This window comes from Vulpes vulpes, chromosome 3 (genome assembly GCF_048418805.1).
Source record: "Vulpes vulpes isolate BD-2025 chromosome 3, VulVul3, whole genome shotgun sequence".
Lineage (NCBI taxonomy): Eukaryota > Metazoa > Chordata > Mammalia > Carnivora > Canidae > Vulpes > Vulpes vulpes.
Genome location: NC_132782.1, coordinates 146,845,712 through 146,866,973, shown reverse-complemented (window position 1 = coordinate 146,866,973; position 21,262 = coordinate 146,845,712). Strand labels below are relative to the sequence as shown.

Here is a 21,262-nt window from a genome sequence, read left to right as displayed (position 1 = left end):
ACAGAGTGTTGTAAATACATGCAGTGCTAGGCCCCACCCTAACCTATTGAACCAAAATCTCTGGCAATGGTGCTTTAGCCAGGATTTTGGTAAAATCTTTAGCATCTTACAAAAAGGGGGAAAAAATCAATTTGGAAGGAGATACTTGTGGAAATAAGACCATGAGGATCTTTTGGATGCTTATTAGTTCCCTGAACTATTCCATTGTGCAAGGTAGATTTGATTAGACGCATTCCATAGAATTTATGGAAGCTAGAAGAAAGCCTGTGTAATGTGGTAATGGGCAATAGAACAGAATTATAACTTTTTAAATTGGTTGCACTTAATTTCCTTTATTATTATCATTAATTGGCAATTTCCAGGAGTCTCTCAGGCACTTAGAAAAGTTCCTGACACCACCTATGAGAAGGCTGAGATGCAGAGGATTCCAGATAACATACTTTTTCCTTTCTTGATGACAGTGAATGCTCAGGACAATGAAGACCACGTCCCCCTCCATTTCTGCTCCCGCTTTGGACACCATGACATAGTGAAGTACCTGCTCCAGAGCGATAGTGAAGTTCAGCCACATGTTGTTAATATCTACGGAGATACCCCCTTGCACCTGTGAGTAATACGTAGCGTTCCATGTGTCCTCCAGCTATGCTCCATGCACCTTCTTACTATCATCCAAATGTTTTCTTGAACTCTAGGGCATGCTACAATGGCAAATTTGAAGTCGCCAAGGAAATCATCCAAATATCAGGAATAGAAAGTATGACTAAAGAAAACATCTTCAGTGAAACGGCTTTTCACAGGTAAAAGAATGTTTACATTGGACAGCCACTAAGGGTGGCCGACACCCTTCGGCACCTGCAGTTGTCTACCTACAGCAAGCGCGGATAGCGGCAGATGTTGCGATCAGAGAGCAAGAGCAGAGGGTGGGCAGAGGACAAGGAGCCCAAGCTAGACACACAGAAGAAAAGGTAGAGGCAGATGCTGCAGTCAGTACAACAGATGGGGCCGGAGCCAGATGCTGCATTCCTGGCAGCGGCCACAAAGACAGGGGCTGATGTTGCCAAGGCAACAGGCATATCAACATCTGTAAGCATATTGCTTCTATTCCACTTCGCTCTGCAGAAAGCTGCCAAAAGGGGCAGGGCCCATAATCCTCCTCCGACAAGAATCTCATTACCAGAATTCATCAGCATCAAACGTGACACTTTTTTCCTCACCACTTAAACCTTATGTGCAAATGTATCTACCTATCTGAGACACCCATCTGTCAGCCTGCAAAAGCCTAGTCAGGGTGGCCGTGCTGGTACCTAAGAAGGCATTAACTCCTTTCTAGGAATGCATGAGAGTCCTTTACCGTGTGCTCTAGAAGAGGAGGGGAAAGGTGGCTAAAAATTCAGGGCCATGGCTCCCCAAAATATCCCAAAGAAAGGCAAATGTTTTATAAAATTTGAAACCCTCGTATTTAAGGATGAGTTGCTCTTTTGTTATAGAAATAAAAGCACAGTACTTTCCACTTACTCAGCCTCGAGTATAAGATCATTTACCTACACACTACAGGTTTCTTGGCTGGTTTCCCAACCTCTAAAAAATGTATCTGAGACTAATGTGTAATTTACATAGTGTTTGTATTTCACTGGTGATTGATAGAAATGAGGAGACTTTTTTTTTCCATACTGAATTAGTATTGAGCTTGAGCTTCCTGATAAGGCATCAATCTGTCCAATATTGCTTGGATGCCCAGATTTTTCCTATCAAACCAAGAGATCAGCCAAAAGGGAGTTGAAGGAAGCTACCATTTGTGGATTAGTGAATATATGCTAGATGATTTGCATCCATCATCCCATTTAATCCTTATAACCATTTTACAAATGAAGTAGGATTTATTATTCCTCTTTTACAGATGAGAAAATTGAGGCTCAGAGAACCTATATGACTTGGCAAAGAGTCTTAGGACTAGAAAGCCATGGATTAAATGCCTACCTGATTCCAAATTCTGTGCTTTTTATATATCATTACGTTCCAGCACTAAAATATTTCGTCTGTGGTCTACACATGCTGTAACAGAACAGATGTAAGAACTCTTTAGATCATACTTTCAGTCAAAATGGATCAGTGGAATTTCTCCCCGAAGGGATAATTGGCAGAACCGATATGTATGGTTACTGGTGCCCTCGTTCCCCATTAGGTCATGCTTGTTAAGGCTGATACCTCAGGCTAGTTTTCAAGTCATTTCGCTACTCTATGTACATAAATTGGAGCCAACTATAATCAAAGGATGATTGTCACCTCCCAAAAAGCCTATGTGACAAGTTTAGTGAAGTGAGTTAAAAGTACGTATCCGATTGTTTTATTTTGTGTAAGCCTGTGGCCACTAGGAATAACATATTATTATTTTTTTTTGTAAATTTATTTTTTTATTGGTGTTCAATTTGCCAACATATAGAATAACACCCAGTGCTCATCCCATCAAGTGTCCCCCTCAGTGCCTGTCACCCAGTCACCCCCAACCCCGCCCAGAATAACATATTAATATTTTTTTCTTTTTTTATATTAGTATTTTATTCTATTCATCTCAAGCATGCATTTATAAAAGAAACCCTCCTTTTACATGAGGAATTCACTCTGGTTCTGAAATTTTTCTGTGTAAAAATCACAATGCCTTGCACTCAATAGGAAGCTCTCAGTACATTTCGGTTATTGTTTTCACATGTATATACACATGTACACACATATGTACACCTGTGTATGTTCATATTCAGAACTCATCAATTCCCGTAAATGGTTACTTCAAAAAGAATCAATGAGGCAGTTCAGATAATGGAACATTATGAGTGTGGTTTTATGGGTCCTACTTCCAAAGCAAATAATTAATGGTGATATGATCTATTGCACTGAGTGGTGGCTTTCTATTCACTCAATTATTCAAGAATGACTTATTAAGGATCTGCCTTGTGTTGGCACTGGTAGGAAGATTAAGATGACTCCAGTCCTTCCCTCCTTAAAGGAGCTCTGTTGTAAGGTCTCAAGGTAATCAGAGGTGTATCTATTACCATAACACAATAGGCTAAGTGTCGTGTAAGACTGAACTGACGAGGAAAGGGTAGAGATATCAACAAACTCAGTCTCTGGTTTATAAGATGTCATAGATGGACCAGCAGTTCAGGTGGGTGAATAATGTATTTCTTTAAGGAAAATAATGACATTTCATGAAAGAAAAAGTATTGGGCAAGGTCATCCCAGGAGGTGGAAATGCTAAGGCCTAGTAAACTGCCTCTCCTAGAACCAAGTTTGGAAAGAAAAACACACTGTTTTTCTGTGTGGCTTTACAACATTCAATATTTCACTTCTGAAATAGATGACACCAGTCATGTGTGTTTTTCCCGCACCAAACAATTCTCCAGATTTCCGCAGACACCAAGCATATGTCCTACAATTCAATTCTGTTCCGATACCATCTACCTGGAGTTAGTGTTAGATCCCACAGGCTTCCCTCAGTCTCACGAGACCGCCCCCTGCCACTCCCAGATGCCAAAGTCCAGCTTGTCACATAAGTCTCTCCGGACCCTTCTGGGTTCCCCATTCAGTTGTCTTGGAGAATACCTAGGTCCTATAGCTAAAACTGCATGAAACTCTTACAATATTTTTCCTTCTTTTATGAAAAAGAATATCATAGGACATATTTAATAATAATGTATGAGAAATTTTATATGACTTCTTATCTTGAAAGCCTAGATTTGGGAATCTCAGGATTTTATTGCTATATGTGCTTGTGGTTTTTTTTTTTTTTCATCACTTCCTTCTCCTCTCTCATTTCCTCCTTCTCCCTTCTTTGCCTCTTTAGCACTCTTGTATACACACTAACATCTGGAATAGACTGGGTGAATCAGAGGTATATTCATTTTTTAGGGTTGACATAACAAAATACAACAGACTGGGTTGCTCTAATGCCAGAAATTTATTTTCTCACAGTTCCAGAGGCTGGAAGTCCAAGATTTTGAGGTCAGCAGATTTGGTTTCTTCTGAAGCCTCTCTCCTGGGCTTGTAGATAGCCACATTTTCCTCGTGTCTTTACATGATTGTCATTCCATCCATGTCATCTGTGTACTAAACTTCTGTTTTTATAAGGACAACAGTCATATCGGATTAGGGCCCACCCTAATGATTCCATTTTGACTTAAATACCTCCTTAAATTGTATCCCTTTAAATATAGTCAAATTGTGAAGTTATAAAAGGGCTTCAACATATTAATTTGTGGGGCATACAATTTAGCTCGTAACAGAAGTCTTCTCCTTATGTTGTATTTTTGCAGTGCCTGTACCTATGGTAAGAGCATTGACCTGGTTAAATTCCTTCTTGATCAAAACGTCATAAGCATCAACCACCAAGGAAGGGATGGGCACACAGGTAAGACTTCAGTGAAACGTCACCAGTTTTTGATGCATATCAATGCTCAAGAACAGTGATGTGATTAACAGGGAAGAGGAAAGAGGAAGTGGTCAATCTGATGAGGAAGGGTCAACCCTGATGAGGAAGGATGTTTTATCGATGACATCATTTAGAATTCACGGTGCATAGTGATAATAAAAAAAAAATGGACTGACTTTTGGTCGGTTTCATTATCATGCATAATTATCTATAGTTGACACATCTATTGTGGCCCATACCAGGAACAACTGACCACACTGCCTTGCCCTTGGTTTGCTGCTCAAGAAAAACATTTATTTGGGGCCTTTGTTCTTGTATAAAGATGCTAATATTTGTTCTTGATAATTTCAGTGGATGTAGAAATACCAGAAATTGTACTAAACATAAGGCAATCTATCTAGAAGATCAAGTAAATAGGATACTTCTTTTTCTTGAAGTAGGGTGTGCTTGCTCAATAATAGAATTAATTCTTTATCAGAGAAATCCATCTTTGCTTTATATCTCTGGCAACAATGCTGTGATGTGGTGATTACTGTCTTTTGAAAATTGGGGTTCAGTTTTCCTCTTTTCTTCTTTCATACGTTTTCATTCTATTATAGGATTGCACTCTGCTTGCTACCATGGTCACATTCGCCTGGTTCAATTCTTACTGGATAATGGAGCTGATATGAATCTGGTAGCTTGTGATCCTAGCAGGTCTAGTGGTGAAAAAGATGAGCAGACATGTTTGATGTGGGCTTATGAAAAAGGTATAGTCTTCATCATTGCATCTCTATAGTGATACCATTGAACTTTGTGCATAGATTATGTCGATGCATTAATAATTCCTTTGCTTGTATTACTTGTACACTCCCATTTCCTTTATAGATTATATTTGAGTCTTTGGGAACTTGATCAAAGAGTCCAATAGACCTTCACTAGGGAAGGCGACTCTGGGGCTACAGATGAGCTGAAGGCATTCTTGGTATCGGCATTTTAAAAGCAAATGAGCTATAACAGTCCTAGATATTGGAGAAATAAAATTATGATATGTAATAATAGTTACTTTCCTAGAGTAGGCATAGAGCTAGACTTTGTCTCTTATATAGGGGAATTTTTACATGGATTCAAATTGTTTTAGTGAAATAATTACAAAGAAAGGGAATATTTGTTATGTCTAACCTTACTGACAATGCCTGGACTAGGAAAAAGAGACCAATGATTAGTGCGTACCTATAAACTTAACTTGAGCTCGAAGTGATGAAACTTTGAGCTTTGATGTGAGAACACCTGGGTTTAAATCAAGCTGTATTCTTTGATCTTAGACAAGTCGTCTATCCTTGCTGAATTTCAGTTTCTTTCCTTTTTCTTTTTTTAAATAACAATGATTTATTGTTTCTAATGGTTCTTTGAGTTGACTGGGTGGTTTCTTTGCTGTTTTGCCTGGACCTGCTCATGAGCTACATTTAGCAAGAGGGGGTGGCTGGGCTGGAACACCCAAAATGGCCTTAGATGTCTAACAGTTGGTGCTGGTTGTTGCCTGGGGTGTCCCTCTTCTCCCTTCAACCAGTGTCTTTCAGCAGGTGAGATTGACTTTTCAAGTGGCAGTCTTGGTATAGTGTTGCGAGAGAGAACAGAATTTGCAAAGCCTTTTAAGGCTTTGACTTCTAAGTCACTTAATGTCCCTGTTGCCACATTTTATTGGTCAAAGAAAGTCCAAAGGCCAGTCCAGATTCAAGGAGTAAGGAAGTAGATGTTTCTTCATCTAAAAAAAAAAAAATGAGAATAATAACAATGCCGACTTCACAAGGTTGTAAAGATTAAATGAGATAATACGTGCAAATTGATTACTACACTGGCTGGCACATAGCAAGCACTAATAATTGGTAGTTCAGTACTGATAACAGTGGTAATAGTAATAGTAGTAGTTCAGAAATAGAGTTGATCAATAATGAGCTGTACATTTTAAGGGAAAGGAAACTAGAAACAAAGATGAAATGGCATCTTCATCATTGTTTTAAGATATATTGGACTTCATGAGCAAGCTCGAGATATACGCGTAAGCTGCTATGGAGTTTAAATGTTCAGGTGAAATGGAACAGTATACATTGTCATTGAAATCAGAGGGTTACAATGAAATACTGTTAAATATAAAATATGGCCTATTTTTTGCTGTCTTATTAGGATGTTGAAAGTACATAAAGAAGTGTTGGGTTTAAACGCTCGAATCTTAGAAGTCCGTACTAAAAAAGCACAGCTACTAAACTGGAAGATTTCTCAGGCTACCAATTTGATCTAAAAGGTTTTCACCCTAAAGTAGGACACGAAATTCTATCAATTAAAAGAGAGATGGAATCTGATAGCTAGGAATGGGGAGTTGTAAGTACATAGAGAGAAAGAAAAATATAGATCCGAAGACTGCCAGTGAAAAAATGATTATAGGAGTTACTTTAATAGAGACAAGTGAGCAGACATGGTAAAGTAAGGGATGAGCTAGATGTGACCCTGTTATGTTTTATGTTTTTTATTTCAGCATTGGGTAAACACACACGCGCGCATACATACATCTGCACCTTATAGCTCGTTGAATTTTCACAAACGGAACTCACATCCAACATCCAGAATCCAGATGAAGCAACTGAAGATGGCCAACACAAAAGCCCTATTTGCATTCTCTTCCAATCATTCCACAGAAAGGGTCCCCGCTGCCTCTATGGAGCATAGATTAGCTTTGCCTTTCTCTGCCCTTTAGACAAGTGGAATGTAATGGCATATACATTTTTGAGTCTGGCGTCTTTGACCAAAAATTTGAGAGATTCACTCATGTTATTTCAGGTCATTATATGTTGTTCATTCTTGGTATAGAGTATAAAGTTTTGTTACTATATCACTATTCATTCTTCTGTTTAGGAGCATTTTTGATAATTTTTAATTGGGGGCTATTAAGAATACTTTTGCTATTAGCATTCACATACATGACTTCTGATGAATATTTGGATGCATTTCTGTGGTACAAGGACCTTCTAATTTGTATAAAATAAATTCTAGGGTGGGTGGGTGGCTCAGTCAGTTAAGGGTCTGCCTTTGATCAGATCATGATCCCAGGGTCCTGGGATTGAGCCCCAGGTCAGACTCTCTGCTCAGTGAGGAATCTGCTTCTCCAGCTCCCTCTGCCCCTCCCTCCTGCTCGTGCATGTGCACGTGCATTCTCTCTCTCTCTCACTCTTTCTCAAATAAATAAATAAAATATTTAAATAAATAAATAAATTCCAGGTAGTTCTGTATTTGAGTATCAGTTGAAAAATCTTACATATTCTGAAGCCTCGGGAGGGCTTACTAAGTTCTACTTACTCAACACATTGCATTTACTCAAGTGATTCTCAGACAGTGTCTCTCAAGAAACTTGAGTTTCAGGGAAAGCTCTTTACAAAGCATTAGTCTTCCGGAAGACAGCTCAGATATAGCTGCTATAGCTAACTCTTCACAGGGGTTGGCTTTGTTTGTTTTTAGTTGACTGAGAGTGATAGTTGAAAACTGGTTTTAGTTTTATTTTTTTGTGGAATTCCACACTTTAAGAAACAATGAATCATTGTGTAAGTTCCCAAGATTTCCTTGCAAATGACAACAACAAAAATCTTTTAGCTTAGAGGATTTACCCACTGGTCTCTGCAACATATGCTATACTTGTCACCCTTATGTGTTCGACTAATGTGCTAGGCATCAGTGTTGTATTTCGTTATTACTATGAATTTTAACAAATTGAATGTTAGTACTCAAGAGACAGATGGATCTTTTGCATATGTTCTAGAACAGAACGAGTCAAAACCCACAAAATGAAATTGTTTCTATTTTCTCTTGCTAGAAAAATGTTGTATTGTTTTCATATGTTCAGTGGAGATTGACATGGCCTCATTAAAATATCATCACTATACCATACTATTTAGTCTACTCTCTTAATAGAAATCTGGAAGTTTTTCTCAAATACTACTTGCCTCAATGCTTCTAGGACAAATTCTTCAACTGACACAATTTTTTTTTTAGCTTACCTTCTGCTGTTCTGATATAGCACATTCAGTTCAGGGGTGCTTTAGAGTTTTGTAAGAGTTATCAACTTTCTTTTTATTTATTTATTTATTTATTTATTTATTTATTTATTTATTTATGATAGACATAGAGAGAGAAAGAGAGAGGCAGAGACACAGGAGGAGGGAGAAGCAGGATCCATGCCAGGAGCCCGATGCGGGACTCGATCCCAGGACCCCAGGATCATGCCCTGGGCCAAAGACAGGTGCCAAACTGCTAAGCCACCCAGGGATCCCCCTCAACTTTCTTTTAGAAACTCAGTAAAGAGTTTGCTCACCATGGCTCCCTGCGGGATCAGATATGAAGAACAGTTTCCATTTACATAGCCCTTTAAACCTAAAGATATCAAAATCAATCTTGGAAATGATTTTCCTGGTGACCTTGATTCCACACAGAAGCCTACTGATTAAGTTTCAATATTTTTCTGCGAGGCTACTCAAACCTCTGATTTTACAATATTTAGAATGTTTCCCCTCCTCTAGTCGGCTACCGGCACCCCTCCCCGTTGTTTGCTCCTCTTCCATCTGAGAGTAGCCATAGCTGTCTCACTCACTTGGATCTGTTATGCCCTTTCCCTAGGGTACAAAGGACTTGTATGAATCAATTTAAATTGGCCAGAAGAAATCGCCAGCAGCCTGCTTATGTTTAAATCCTCTGCCCTAATCACCAGTATGGAAAACTCATTGAAAAGACCTACACATAATCTTACATCCATTGCATTAAAGATGAAACTGCCGAATTGAAAAGATCTCAGCCAATTAGAATTGAACACATAGCTCAATAGTGTGTCTGGCAGTTAGATCTGAAAAGGCTACTTTTGACAAAGAAAAGCACTTCTTTATGTCAGGCTGTTTAGGGTCAGAAAATAACCCAAACCAGAAACAAAGCTAAAAACTTCTTATTTTGCTTCAGTACTGACACCAGTTAAAGTAATTTACAGAGGCTCCTCTCCCAATATCTAATTACGCAGAATACAATATTTGGATACATCAGAACGACTGTAATTCACAGTGACAGGGAGCTGCAGTTGGAGAATTAGTGAGTAAGTGAGCAAAAACAATAAAAATCAAGACTCCTGTACCATGATATATACTTTGTTCATTCCTTTTGACAAGTGTAGTATGGTGTGAATTATTTATAGTAAACGTACTATAGTGTATTCTCTAAAAGTAATAAAGTCTTACAGTTGTGAGTTTCTACAGTCTTCAGCCAGTAAAAAATAACTAAAAGATAAGAGTGGGGGAAGAGTTGAAGGAAGAAGAGATGGATTTGTTAATTTTTTTGATAAATCTCCATCAATGGATTGTAAATTCCCAAACTTCTTCTATATTAAATTCTTACCAATTTGGGTTTAGTTACTCAGTTTAGTGAAGCTTAATTTAATATGCTAGAGTGAATTAGGGGTGAAGGAGAAGAAATAAACACAAGATTTAGATGGTATTTCAAAATCTATGTGCAATTTTGTGTGTACTGGTTACTTTCTACATGTTTAGTTACCCTCTTTTAAAAATAAAACAAATAGAGTAATACCAACTCTCATTAGAATGTTCAGAACTCTTATTTTTGTGGGGGGGGGGGGGTGGCACAATTTACACACAGTAAGATATTTCTGAAACATAACTATGTAAAAAGCCACAAACACACTTAATTCTACTACTGAAAGCAATATTGCACTGTATGTTAATTAATTTAATGTTAATTTAAGTAAAAATTTGAAAATAAAAAAAACAAAAGCCACATACATTAAAATGGATAGTAGAAGAATTTACATTCATTACATGCCTATTACACATGCATATACATGTATTTATAATTAAATTATCAAGTTAATGCTTTAAATTGCTATTACCTTCCTATTACAGATTAATAAAAGTTTGAGACTTCAATCTGTCAATTCACAATTGCCCAAACCACACAGCTCTTAAGTGAAGAGCTGGTACCAAACAGATTTCTGCCTTATTTCTTATTTCTGTTCAGGCTCTTATCACTCACTTGAGAATCAAATCCAAGTCCAAGTTCCATCCTTACTATTTAATGACTTCGGACAAGTCATTTAACCCCTCTAAGACTTCATCTTCAGATTTAAAAGAATAAATTAATAAACACTTTACAGAATTCTAAAGGTTCAGGCTAAGATCTAAATGTCTGGAACATAACAGAGCTCAGTAAAAATAATGGTATCTGCTATTATTAGGTGCATAGCAAAGGTTCAGTCAAGCTTCACATAAGTCCCAAATCGCAGTCTTTCCTAATTTAAAACATGTATTAGAGTCCAGTAGGAAATATGACATATTGACTCTCTAATGAAGAGTTTATATCCCTGCCAAACACCACCAGACAAAACTGGAATAAGTAAAACCCTGCGTTGTTATGCGGCACCTCGGGGGCTCAGTCTGTTAAGCATCTGACTCTCAGTTTTGGCTCAGGTCCTGGTCTCATGGGTCGTGACATCAAGCCCTATGTCAGGCCCCGCTCAGTCATCTGCTTAGATATTCTCTCCCTCAGCCCCTTCCCCTAGCCTGTTTCTCTCTCACTCTATCTTTCAAATAAATAAATCTTTAAAACCAGCCAACCAAACAAAAAAAAAATGCATTGTGTGTTTTATTTATTTTTCTTATTTATGAATCACATAACATCATTTATTTTAAAACCTCAGAACTGAAGCAAAATTAAGGAGGTTTTAAAAATCACTGATCAGAATATTTTAAAAAGTAATTTAAAAACCATTATTTTATTTGTATAGTTGCATGCAAACATGTAAAACAATAAAATTTAGCACAAATTTGCAAGTATCTTTACTATAGTAGGGCTTCCCCTTCAGTCGTGGACAAGTGTCAGAATTTGTGGCCAGGTTTTCAAACCACCATACCAACTGGCTCACTGGATCTTTGTACTTGGATATCTGAGGAGTATGTAAAACTCAACAAGCCCAGAATTGAACTTAATATCTTTTTTGTCCTCATCAGTCAGTTTCTCCTGCCATATCTCTTACTCATTCTGTCATTTAATGGCGTTACCATCCACTTAGTCGCCGAGTTCAGAAATCTGGATTGATGCTTGGTGACTTTTTCTCCCTCAATCTCTCTTTCCCCACATCCATTCAATCAAAAAGTCTCATCATTTTACTTCACAGGTACATTTTAATCCATCCTTTCTTCTTTATTCTTACTGTCACTGTTTTAGTTCATAACCTTATCATCTTTCTCCTGATCCATTTTAAAAGCTTCATAACTACTTTTTTTTTTTTTATTGTCTTCAGCTTCTCTGATTCCATTTTCTCACTGTAGTCTTGAAGAAGTGTAAACAGGGCCATAGCATTTCCCAGCTTAAAATCTTTCACTGACACACTACTAACTATAGAAAAAGTTGCAGTGTATTGTCATAGCATCATACCCTGTGCCTTCCTACCTCTCAAACCTCATGTCCAGTCACTCCTGTCACACGAGCGACCCCACACGCCACAATCATCATCACATCCACTGCATCATTAACATTCACCAGGGGTTCACTCTGTGCCAGGCATATTCTAAATACTTCGTATGCATTAACTTATCATATGGGCACAATTATCCTGAGACAGTGTCTTATCCACATGACAGTAATACAAAGATACTCGTTCTTCCCCGGGTATACCATGTTATTCCATGTTTCCTAAGCCTTTTCTCATACAATCCTCTCTATCTCTACACGCCCCATTCGCCCTATCCCACTCCACTCTTTCAATTTCTGATTTCTACTGAGCTTTCAAAACTGCATTTACAGATCCTCTCTTCCTGAAAACCTTTGCTGACGTTCCAGGCTAGTATGCATGTCCTTTCCTTATGTTTTATTACACCGTCCGTGCATCTCTGTCTCTGTATTTAGCATTTCACATTGAAGCACCCCTCCTCTTACCGGATTATAAACTTTTTGAGAGCAAACATTTGAGCTATTAATTTTTCTCTTCCAAAAGGCTAATTCAATGACTGATTCCTAATAGGTGCTCATATACGTTTGTTGGAGTAAATCAGAGATCGAGCAGATATCTTCGTCAGTTCCACGTCTCGCTCATTAAATGGCATCTAGTTCATCATAATATAGTAGACGTCCTCAAGAATACCACTCACCACTACTCTGGTGTCTCCATAGATATTTCTTTAAATATTGTGGATTTCTTATTAACTGCACAATTCTAATACTTAAATTTTAGTAGGCAGATGATTTTAAAGTATTTTTTTTAAAAAAAGCTCCCCTTTCTATGCATTAGAACCATGAAATATTCCCTTCTGCTTCTAATGCTATTCTCCCTTTTTGCTTAATCAACTCATATCCATCTTTCAAGTTCAGCTTAAAAGACAGTCCCTTAAAAGGACTCTTCCATGACCCCTCGAGCCCACTGCAAAATAGCACTGTTATGCACATTCATAGCATCATCTACCTTTTCCTTCCTAAGAACTTGGCTAAATAAGATTTGAACATTCATAATTTTTTTCTTTTATTCTAGAAATTATTCATTATAAGATTAAGGGCATTTATATCTCAATATTATATCTCTCATACCTGGTTCTATTCATTCAGTCATTCAAAAAAAAAATACTGCAAACCTAATATATGACAGACCCTGTGCTAGGAACTGAGGTAAAACAGTGAGATAGACAATATTTACCCTGTTCTTTGGAAGTTTGTATTTCTAACAGAAGAGACAGGTCATGGGCAAGAAAACAAATAGAAACTATCAGAAAATAAGTCCTGTGACTAAAATAGAAAGGAAATACAACACTGAGTAAAAAGCTTAAGGACACTATTTTTTTTTTTAAGGACACTATTTTTTAAAGATTTTATTTATTTATTCATGAGAGACACACAGAGAGAGACAGAGACATAGGCAGAGGGAGAAGAAGCAGGCTCCATGTAGGGAGCCCGATGTGGGACTTGATCCCAGGACTCCAGGATCAGGCCCTGAGCTGAAGGCAGACACTCAACTGCTGAGCCGCCCCAGGCGGCTAGTGTCCCAGAGACACTAGTTAAAAATCAAGAAGTCATGGAGGCTTCCCTGGGACGATATTACTTGAGCTGATCTCTAGTGGGTGCTCAATAAATATTTGTAGAAGGAAAGAGAAGGGAAAAGAAACGCCAAATGAGAAGGAGAGAAGAGAAGGAAAGAAGAATGCTAAATGAGTTGGTTTGCATAGAGTTCTTGTGGCAGAAGCATTCATGATGTGGATTCTTATCTCAAGGTGAAGGACTGGTGGCATTCTTGTTTGGGCCTGGTGATTTGGTGATTAATGGACAACAATATTGGGGAGAAAGGATGTGTGTACCCTTTCTTATGAAAGCATCTTTCAGATTTAAGAGATGAGAAGATGAAGCAAGTCTTGAATTTTTCTTGCCTCTGATAGTGTGTGGACCAGGAGGAAGAACAAACATCAGGAGCCATCCTTGATCCTACTTTTCAATGCTTTTGGAAAATGAGCTTTTGATGTTATGGAAGGGGAGATAACAAAATATTGACCAAAATCTCATCTAGACCATTGCTGTGAAAGTTTCTTCCTTCAGGCATGTACAAAGAAAGGCTGAGACTGCTCCTTTGATCACCTGGGCATTTTGAACATGTGAGGTCAATAGGAATTCCTTGGCTTATGTAATCAAGAACTAATCCCCACGTTCTCTATCTTAGGCCCAGGGGGCCTTGGAGTCACAACGTCAGAGAGAAGGTCTTATACTTACTAGCATCACTGACCATTAATCTTCAGACCTAGTACTTAAAATGATTTTCATAACACTGTTTCTTCTATGTTACTAAAATAGTTTTTCATAGCAATAAATAGCACTCAGTGTTTCTAAGACAAAATGATAGGGTTGGAGAGACCTTATAGGGATATAGTAAAATGTGTCCTTTTCCTTCTTGAATAATTGTGAACCCTCTGCTGTGCACATGGCCATGACATACATACTAAACTGTCTGTGTGATAGGCCTCCGGAAGGGCTTATAGCCTTAAACAACAACCTAGGTTATAAAGTAAAGACATGCAGAAAGTCGAAAACAAAGAAGTTTGGGATTGGGAGGAATCACTCCACGTATAAGGAAAGGAACAGAAAAAGAAGACAAATTAAAGGGAAAAGATGGAATTTGAGTTAATACAGACAGATTGGAAGAGCGGGATGCAGGAAACGAAAGACACTCCAAGCTGGCAAGAACCCTCATGGGCTCCAATCGGTAATCCTCTGACGGTGCGAAGCATATTATAACTGCATTAGGCTAATAACATAGCAACCTCCTGTTTTGGGTAAAATACTTGGATGTAGATAGTAAATTCTTAGATATGGGAAAACATTTTATTCAATTAGTGGAAGTTTGATTATCTCTGGACGTGTTCCATTAGCACGCCTGGGCTGTCTGGGTGCATCCATTATCAGGAGCGCCCTAGCAAGTCGGTCCGTGAGTTCCACCGAGGCATTTCCCCGCTTAACTCCTTATGGCCAAGTGTCAGGGAGCTGGGCCCCGGAGGTTTCCAGGTTTCCTTGCATCCACTTGGGTAGTGTGTCAGAACGGTGACAGCAGCAGAGAATTTCCCATACATGTGGGCCTCAGCCCACAGTTAGCAGGAGGTGGGAAATCAGGCAGAGATGCCTTCCAGAGCCGAGGGGCCTCTTGGCATTTCCCTGGCAGCCTCATGCTTATCATCAGCCAGAACCCAGGCACTCATTAGGCTCTTGATGAAAAGCATCCCCAAGAAAATGCCAGCAAATTGTGCCACTGTGCTGGCAGGAAATTAAAACTGCTCAGAGCAAGCGGAGCCAAGAGAGCTGTTGAAATGAAAGGTAACATCAAGGGTGTGATCACTGACTCCCACAGGCTCAGGATTCAGGATGCGGCTCTCTGCTTCACGAGGGAAGGCGGGAGGCCTCTCTGCTGTCAGCCAAGCCGCAGTCAGCCCCACAGAGAGGCTGGGACCGGCAGGGAGGTGGACTTTGTGCTTTGAGTAAGCTTTGCCATGCCTGGGTAAATGCTTGGGGCTCAGGTTGTTTAATTTTTTTTCCCAAAGGAGAAACAGAAATAAGAAAATTTGTTTTGTTTTGTTTTGCCTTTGTCCCAAACGCTTAAAGGCCACATTAAGGAAAAGAACCGCTGCCTAAAAGCACCGCAGGTCCTGCTCAAGTGGGGGCAGACAAGGCAGAGGGGAGCAGAGAAACCTCCCACCTGTGAATCCAGCAGCAGCACACACGCGGGCTATTTCAATTTCAGAGAACTTTCTGTCGGTGATGCTACTTTCATCCTGAGGCTAAAAGGGCCCTCGGCACCTGGGGAAGAAAGGGAGGCTCTCAACGGGAGGCAGCGGCAACACGCGCCGAAATGTTCCTCACCCTGGGGTGTTAGGCGGAGTAGTGGCCCCCCAGAGATGTCCAGGCCCTATTCCCTGCAACTTATGAGTACTCGGCCTTCCATGGGAACGGGCAATCAAGGCTGCTAATTAGACGACTCTCTGAGAAAGATTATCCTGGATTATCCCAGTGGGTCCAGTGTACTAGCAGGGTTCCTTCAATGTGGAAGAGGGAGGCAGAAGCAGAGGTCAGAGTGATAGGGAGGAAGGAGGACTCGGCCAGCCATTGATAGCTTTGAAAAGGAATGTCAGTGGCCTTTCAAGGCTGGAAAAGGCAAGGAAACTGATGCTCCCCTGGAGCCTCTAGAAAGGAGCAGGGCCCTGTCCACGCCTTGATTTTAGCCCATTGAGAACTACATCAGACTTCTGACTTCCAGCGCTACAAGACAATAAAGTTATATTGTTTAAGCCGTGAAGCTTGCAGTAGTTAACCACAGCAGTGACAGAAATTGAGTGACCAAAATATTGGTGTTTAGAAAAGTTATCTGAAGTTCCATAAGAGAGTTCCCAAGTTCATTTACAATTGTGGGGGCAAAATGGTAAAGCAAGAAAGCAGTAAAAAGATCTGAAAGGCATATTTACATGTTAGGATTGTAGGCACATGTATTATGTCACTTAAATCTCTACAACAGCCTTAGGAGGATTATCATAATGCTAATCTGTGAATAAGGATCTTATAAAAATGGGAAATAACTCATGTCTTCCAACAAGTTAAAGTGGTCCCTCATCTCACCTTCATTAAAATCCAAACCTCTTCCTTTAAACTCCAAAGCTCCACATCCTTAATATCAGAGTGTGGACTCCTAAATGGCATCACCTGGGGCTTAGGAATCTGTGGTTTAAAATGCACTCCCTCCATGAAACTAGGAGCTGGTACTTTGAAAGAATTAACAAAATTGATAAACCCCTAGCTAGATTTGTCAAAAATAGATAGTTAGACAGAGACAGAGAGAGAGAGAGAGAGAGAGGACCCACAGAAATAAAATCAGGAATGAAAAGAGGAGAGATCACAACCAACACAGCAGAAGTACAATTATAAGAGAAAATTATGAGCAATTATACGCCAACAAATCAATCTGGAAGAAATGGATAAATTCCTAGAAACACATAAACTACCAAAACAGAATCAGGAAGAAACAGAAAATCTGAACTGACTGTAACCAGCAAAGAAATTGAATCGGTGATCAAAAATCTCCCAACAAACAGGATTCCAGAACTAGATGACTCCCCAGGAGAATTCCATCAGACCTTTAAAGAAGAATTAATGCCTCTTCTTCTGAAACCGTTCAAACAAAAGTAGAAATGGAAGGAGAACTTCTAAATTCATTCTATGAGGCCAGCATTACCTTGATTCCAAAAACGGAAAAAAACTCCACTAAAAAATGAGAATTACAGGCCAATATGCGCCTCAAGGACATGGATGTAAAAATTCACAACAAGATACTAGCTAATAGAATCCAACAGTACAATGAAAGGATTACTTACCACAACCAAGTGGGATTTATTCCTGGGCTGCAGAGGTGATTCAACATCCACGAATCAATCAATGTGATACACCACATTAATAAAAGAAAGGATAAGAACCATATGATCCTCTCAATAGATGCAGAAAAAACATTTGACAAAATACAGCATCCTTTCTTGATAAAAACCCTCAATGAAGTAGGGACAGAGGGAACATACTTCAACATAATAAAGGCCATACACAAAAGACCCACAGCTAATATTCTCAAAGGGGAAAACCTGAGAGCTTTTTCTCTAGTCAGGAAAACTACAGGGATGTCCACTCTCACCACTGCTGTTCAACATAGTACTGGAAGGCCTGACCTCAGCAATCAGACAGCATAAATAAATAAAAAGCATACAGATCAGCAAGGAAGAAGTCAAATTTTTACTTTTTGTAGATGACATGAAACTCTATGTAGAAAACCCAAAGACTCCACCCAAAAATGGCTGGAATTGATACAGGAATTCAGCAAAGTAGCAGGATATAAAATCAGCACACAGAAGTCTGTTGCATTTCTATACACCAATAATGAAGCAGCAGAAAGAGAAGTCAAGGAATCAGTCCCATTTGTGGTTGCACCAAAAACCATAAGATACCTAGGAGTAAACCTAACCAAAGCGGTAAAAGATCTGTTCTCTGAAAACTATAGAATACATATGAATTTGAGGAAGACACAAAGAAATGGAAAAACATTCCATGCTCATGGGTTGGAAAAGCAAATTTTGTTAAAATGTCCCTATGGCCCAAAACAATCTAGACATTTAATACAATCCCTATCAAGATAACATCAGCATTTTTCACAGAGCTAGAACAAATAATCCTAAAATTTGTATGGAACCAGAAAAGACCCAGAATAGCCAAAGTAATGTTGAAAAAGAAAACCAAAGCTGGAGGCATCACAGTCCCAGATTTCAGGCTGTATTACAAAGCCTGTGACCATCAAGACGGTATGGTACTGGCATAAACGACACATAGTTCAGTGGAACAGAATAGAGAACCCAGTAATGCCCATATAACTATATGGTCAACTATCTTTGACAAAGCCAGAAAGAATATCCAATGGAAAAAAAAAAAAGACAGCGTCTTCAATAAATGGTGTTGGGAAAACTGGACAACCACACGCAGAAGGATGAAACTGGACTACTTGCTTACACCACCCACAAAAAGATAAGTTCCAAGTGGATGAAAGACCTAAGTGTAAGACAGGAATCCATTGAAATCCTAGAGGAGAACGTGGCTGCCTTTGAACGTGGCTGCAGCAGTCTCTCACTAGACACATCTCCGTAGGCAAGGGAATCAAAAACAAAAATGAACTATTGGGACCTTATCAGGATAAAAGGCTTCTGCGCAGCAAAGGAAACAACAAAACTAAAAGACAGCCAACGGAATGGGAGAAGGTATTTGGAAATGACATAGATAAACGGTTGGTATCCAAAATCTATAAAAAAACTTATCAAACTCAATGCCCCCAAAATAAAAAAATCTGGTCAAGAAATGGGCAGAAGACATGAACAGACATTTCTCCAAAGAAGACATAAACGTGGCTAACAGACACATGAGAAAATGCTCAACATCTCTCGTCATCAGGGAAATACAAATCAAAACCACAATGAGATACCACCTCACACCGGTCAGAATGGCTAAAACAAACAACTCAGGAAACAAAAGATGTTGATGAGGATGAAGAGAAAGGGGAACCCTCCTGCACTGTTGGTGGGAATGCACCCTGGTGCAGCCACTCTGGAAAATGGTATGAAGGTTCCTAAAAAAGTTAAAAATAGAGCTACCCTATATGACCCAGCAATTGCACGACTAGGTATTTACCCCAAAGGATACAAAAATAGTGTCACAAAATAGTGATGAATGGATAAAGAAGAAGTGGTATACACACAGGTGCACACACACACACACATGCACACACACCGGGATGCTACTCAGCTATCAAAAAGAATGAAGTCTTGCCATTTGCGATGATGTGAATGGAACTAGAGGGTATTATGCTGAGTGATGTAAGTCTGAGAAAGATAAATACCGTGATTTCACTTACATGTGGAATTTAAGAAACAAAACAGATGAACATAGGGGAAGGGGAAGGAAAAATAAAAGAAGATAAGACCAGAGAGGGAGGCACACCCTAAGACACTCTTAACTATAGGTGATGAACTGAGGGTTGCTGGAGGGGAAGTGGGTGGGGGACGGGGTAACTGGGTGATGGGCATTAAGGAGGTCGCTGGTTGTATTGAGCACTGGGTGTTGTATTTAAGTGATAAATCACTAAATTCTACCTCTAAAACTAATACTACACTAAATATTAACTAGAAATTAAATAAAATTTTGAAAGAAAATAAATAAACAACATGTGTTCCAGGTGATTCCTATACACACTAAAAAGTCTGTGAAGCACTACTATGATGTGAGCTCATCTATTTTTCTACCCGAGTCTGGAACCGCTCTCACCCTTGCTTGCGATGCTCCAGCCACACCGGCCTTTCATTTCTGAAGAAATCACATTTCTGCTCCCACCTTGTAACCTTTACATTGTCTGTTCCTTATTAGAGTCTTTGGGAATGTGCCTCTTGGCTAATGCCATTCAGGCCTTGAGGTTTCCCTAATTGTGAGCACAGGAGAGTCCAAAGAAAAAGTGCTAATAGGACTGGCTCCTCATTATTTCATCATAACCTACATCGATCATTTGAGAAAATTACGAATCTGCCAGTCATGAATTGAAATCTATGGATAAAAAAAATGGGCACTCATTGTTCACTCTGTAGATTTAAGTTTTGCAACAGATTTTAGCAATTGTTATCACGGTGTTTTATTTATTTATTTATTTATTTTTTCTTGAAGAAGCTCGTGTTGGGATATTACATTTGGAAAAGCTTTTAGTGCTAGTTAGTATCTTAATTACTTCATCTCATGATCTTGCATGCTCTATTAATTTTAATTCTCTTTTTTTGAAGGGGGGGATTTGATAACCAAGCATAACTCTCAGCATGTACTCTCTACATTAATCAGGTGTGTTCTGAACCAGCGTTAACCATGAACCATCCGTGATCGTTAAGCATGTGTGCTTTATCAATTCCTAAAGTTGGCCATTTTCACAATGAATTCTGTTGCATTCCACAAGTCTCTTGGCAGGGCCTTTAAGGCTGACTTTGTTTTTCTCTTGTATAAATTAGCTTTGGTAGATTATTTTTATAATTGAAACATAAAATAGTATCAAAAAGTTTAGTTCTATTGAAAACCATGGATCTATCAGAAGAGCATTTCGCATTTTTTTTCTCTTTCACAATATGTTACCTACAGCAATTAATAAACCCCCTAATTTTGGTGGGTGTTATATAATAGGCATTTATTTATCAGTTATGTAGAAGTCCAATGTGGGCATTTCTGGTCCAGTGGATGACTTTCTCCCATCCCATAGGGCCTCAGAACCTTCTGCAGCCAGCCAGCAGAAGAGAAGAGTAGGAGAAGGTTCACCCTTTTTTTTTTTTTTTTTTTTTTGAAGCCCAGAGTTGGGAGTGGCATCACTTTTGCTCATGTTGCCTTGATGAGAATTTGTCACAAGGCCACAGCTTGATGCAAGGGCGATAGGGCACTGTTGTCCCTGGGTGGACAGCTATTCTGAGTGACAAAAATCACTCCATGAATGGGGAGTACAAACACTGATAGGCAGACAGATAACTGCCTCTTGCCACAAAGACCTATGGAATTATCTCAGTGCCATGTTAGACGGCCACTGTCGACCCAAATGTAACATTCAACCAAAGCAAACACATCCCTCTCTCCCGGTTACCATATGTGCTCTTTACCCTTTTAATGGTGCCCTTAGTACCTCATATTTCCTCATTTAGAGATTCTCATTATTATTCAATTACCTCATTATTATTCAAGCTTCTTATGGACAGG

At 39.1% G+C, this 21,262-nt stretch overlaps 1 protein-coding gene across 6 annotated transcripts in view; it reads left to right on the top strand.

Moving 5' to 3' along the window:
- The window catches only part of TNNI3K (TNNI3 interacting kinase), a 283,998-nt gene that overhangs the window by 97,915 nt on the left and 164,821 nt on the right, over positions 1-21,262 (top strand). For all 6 annotated transcript variants that reach the window (XM_026018089.2, XM_072754868.1, XM_072754869.1 and 3 more), the window contains 4 exons: positions 462-606; positions 693-797; positions 4,308-4,402; positions 5,023-5,172. In XM_026018089.2, the coding sequence (XP_025873874.1) occupies positions 462-606; positions 693-797; positions 4,308-4,402; positions 5,023-5,172 (495 nt within the window). The remainder of the gene's footprint in view (positions 1-461; positions 607-692; positions 798-4,307; positions 4,403-5,022; positions 5,173-21,262) is intronic.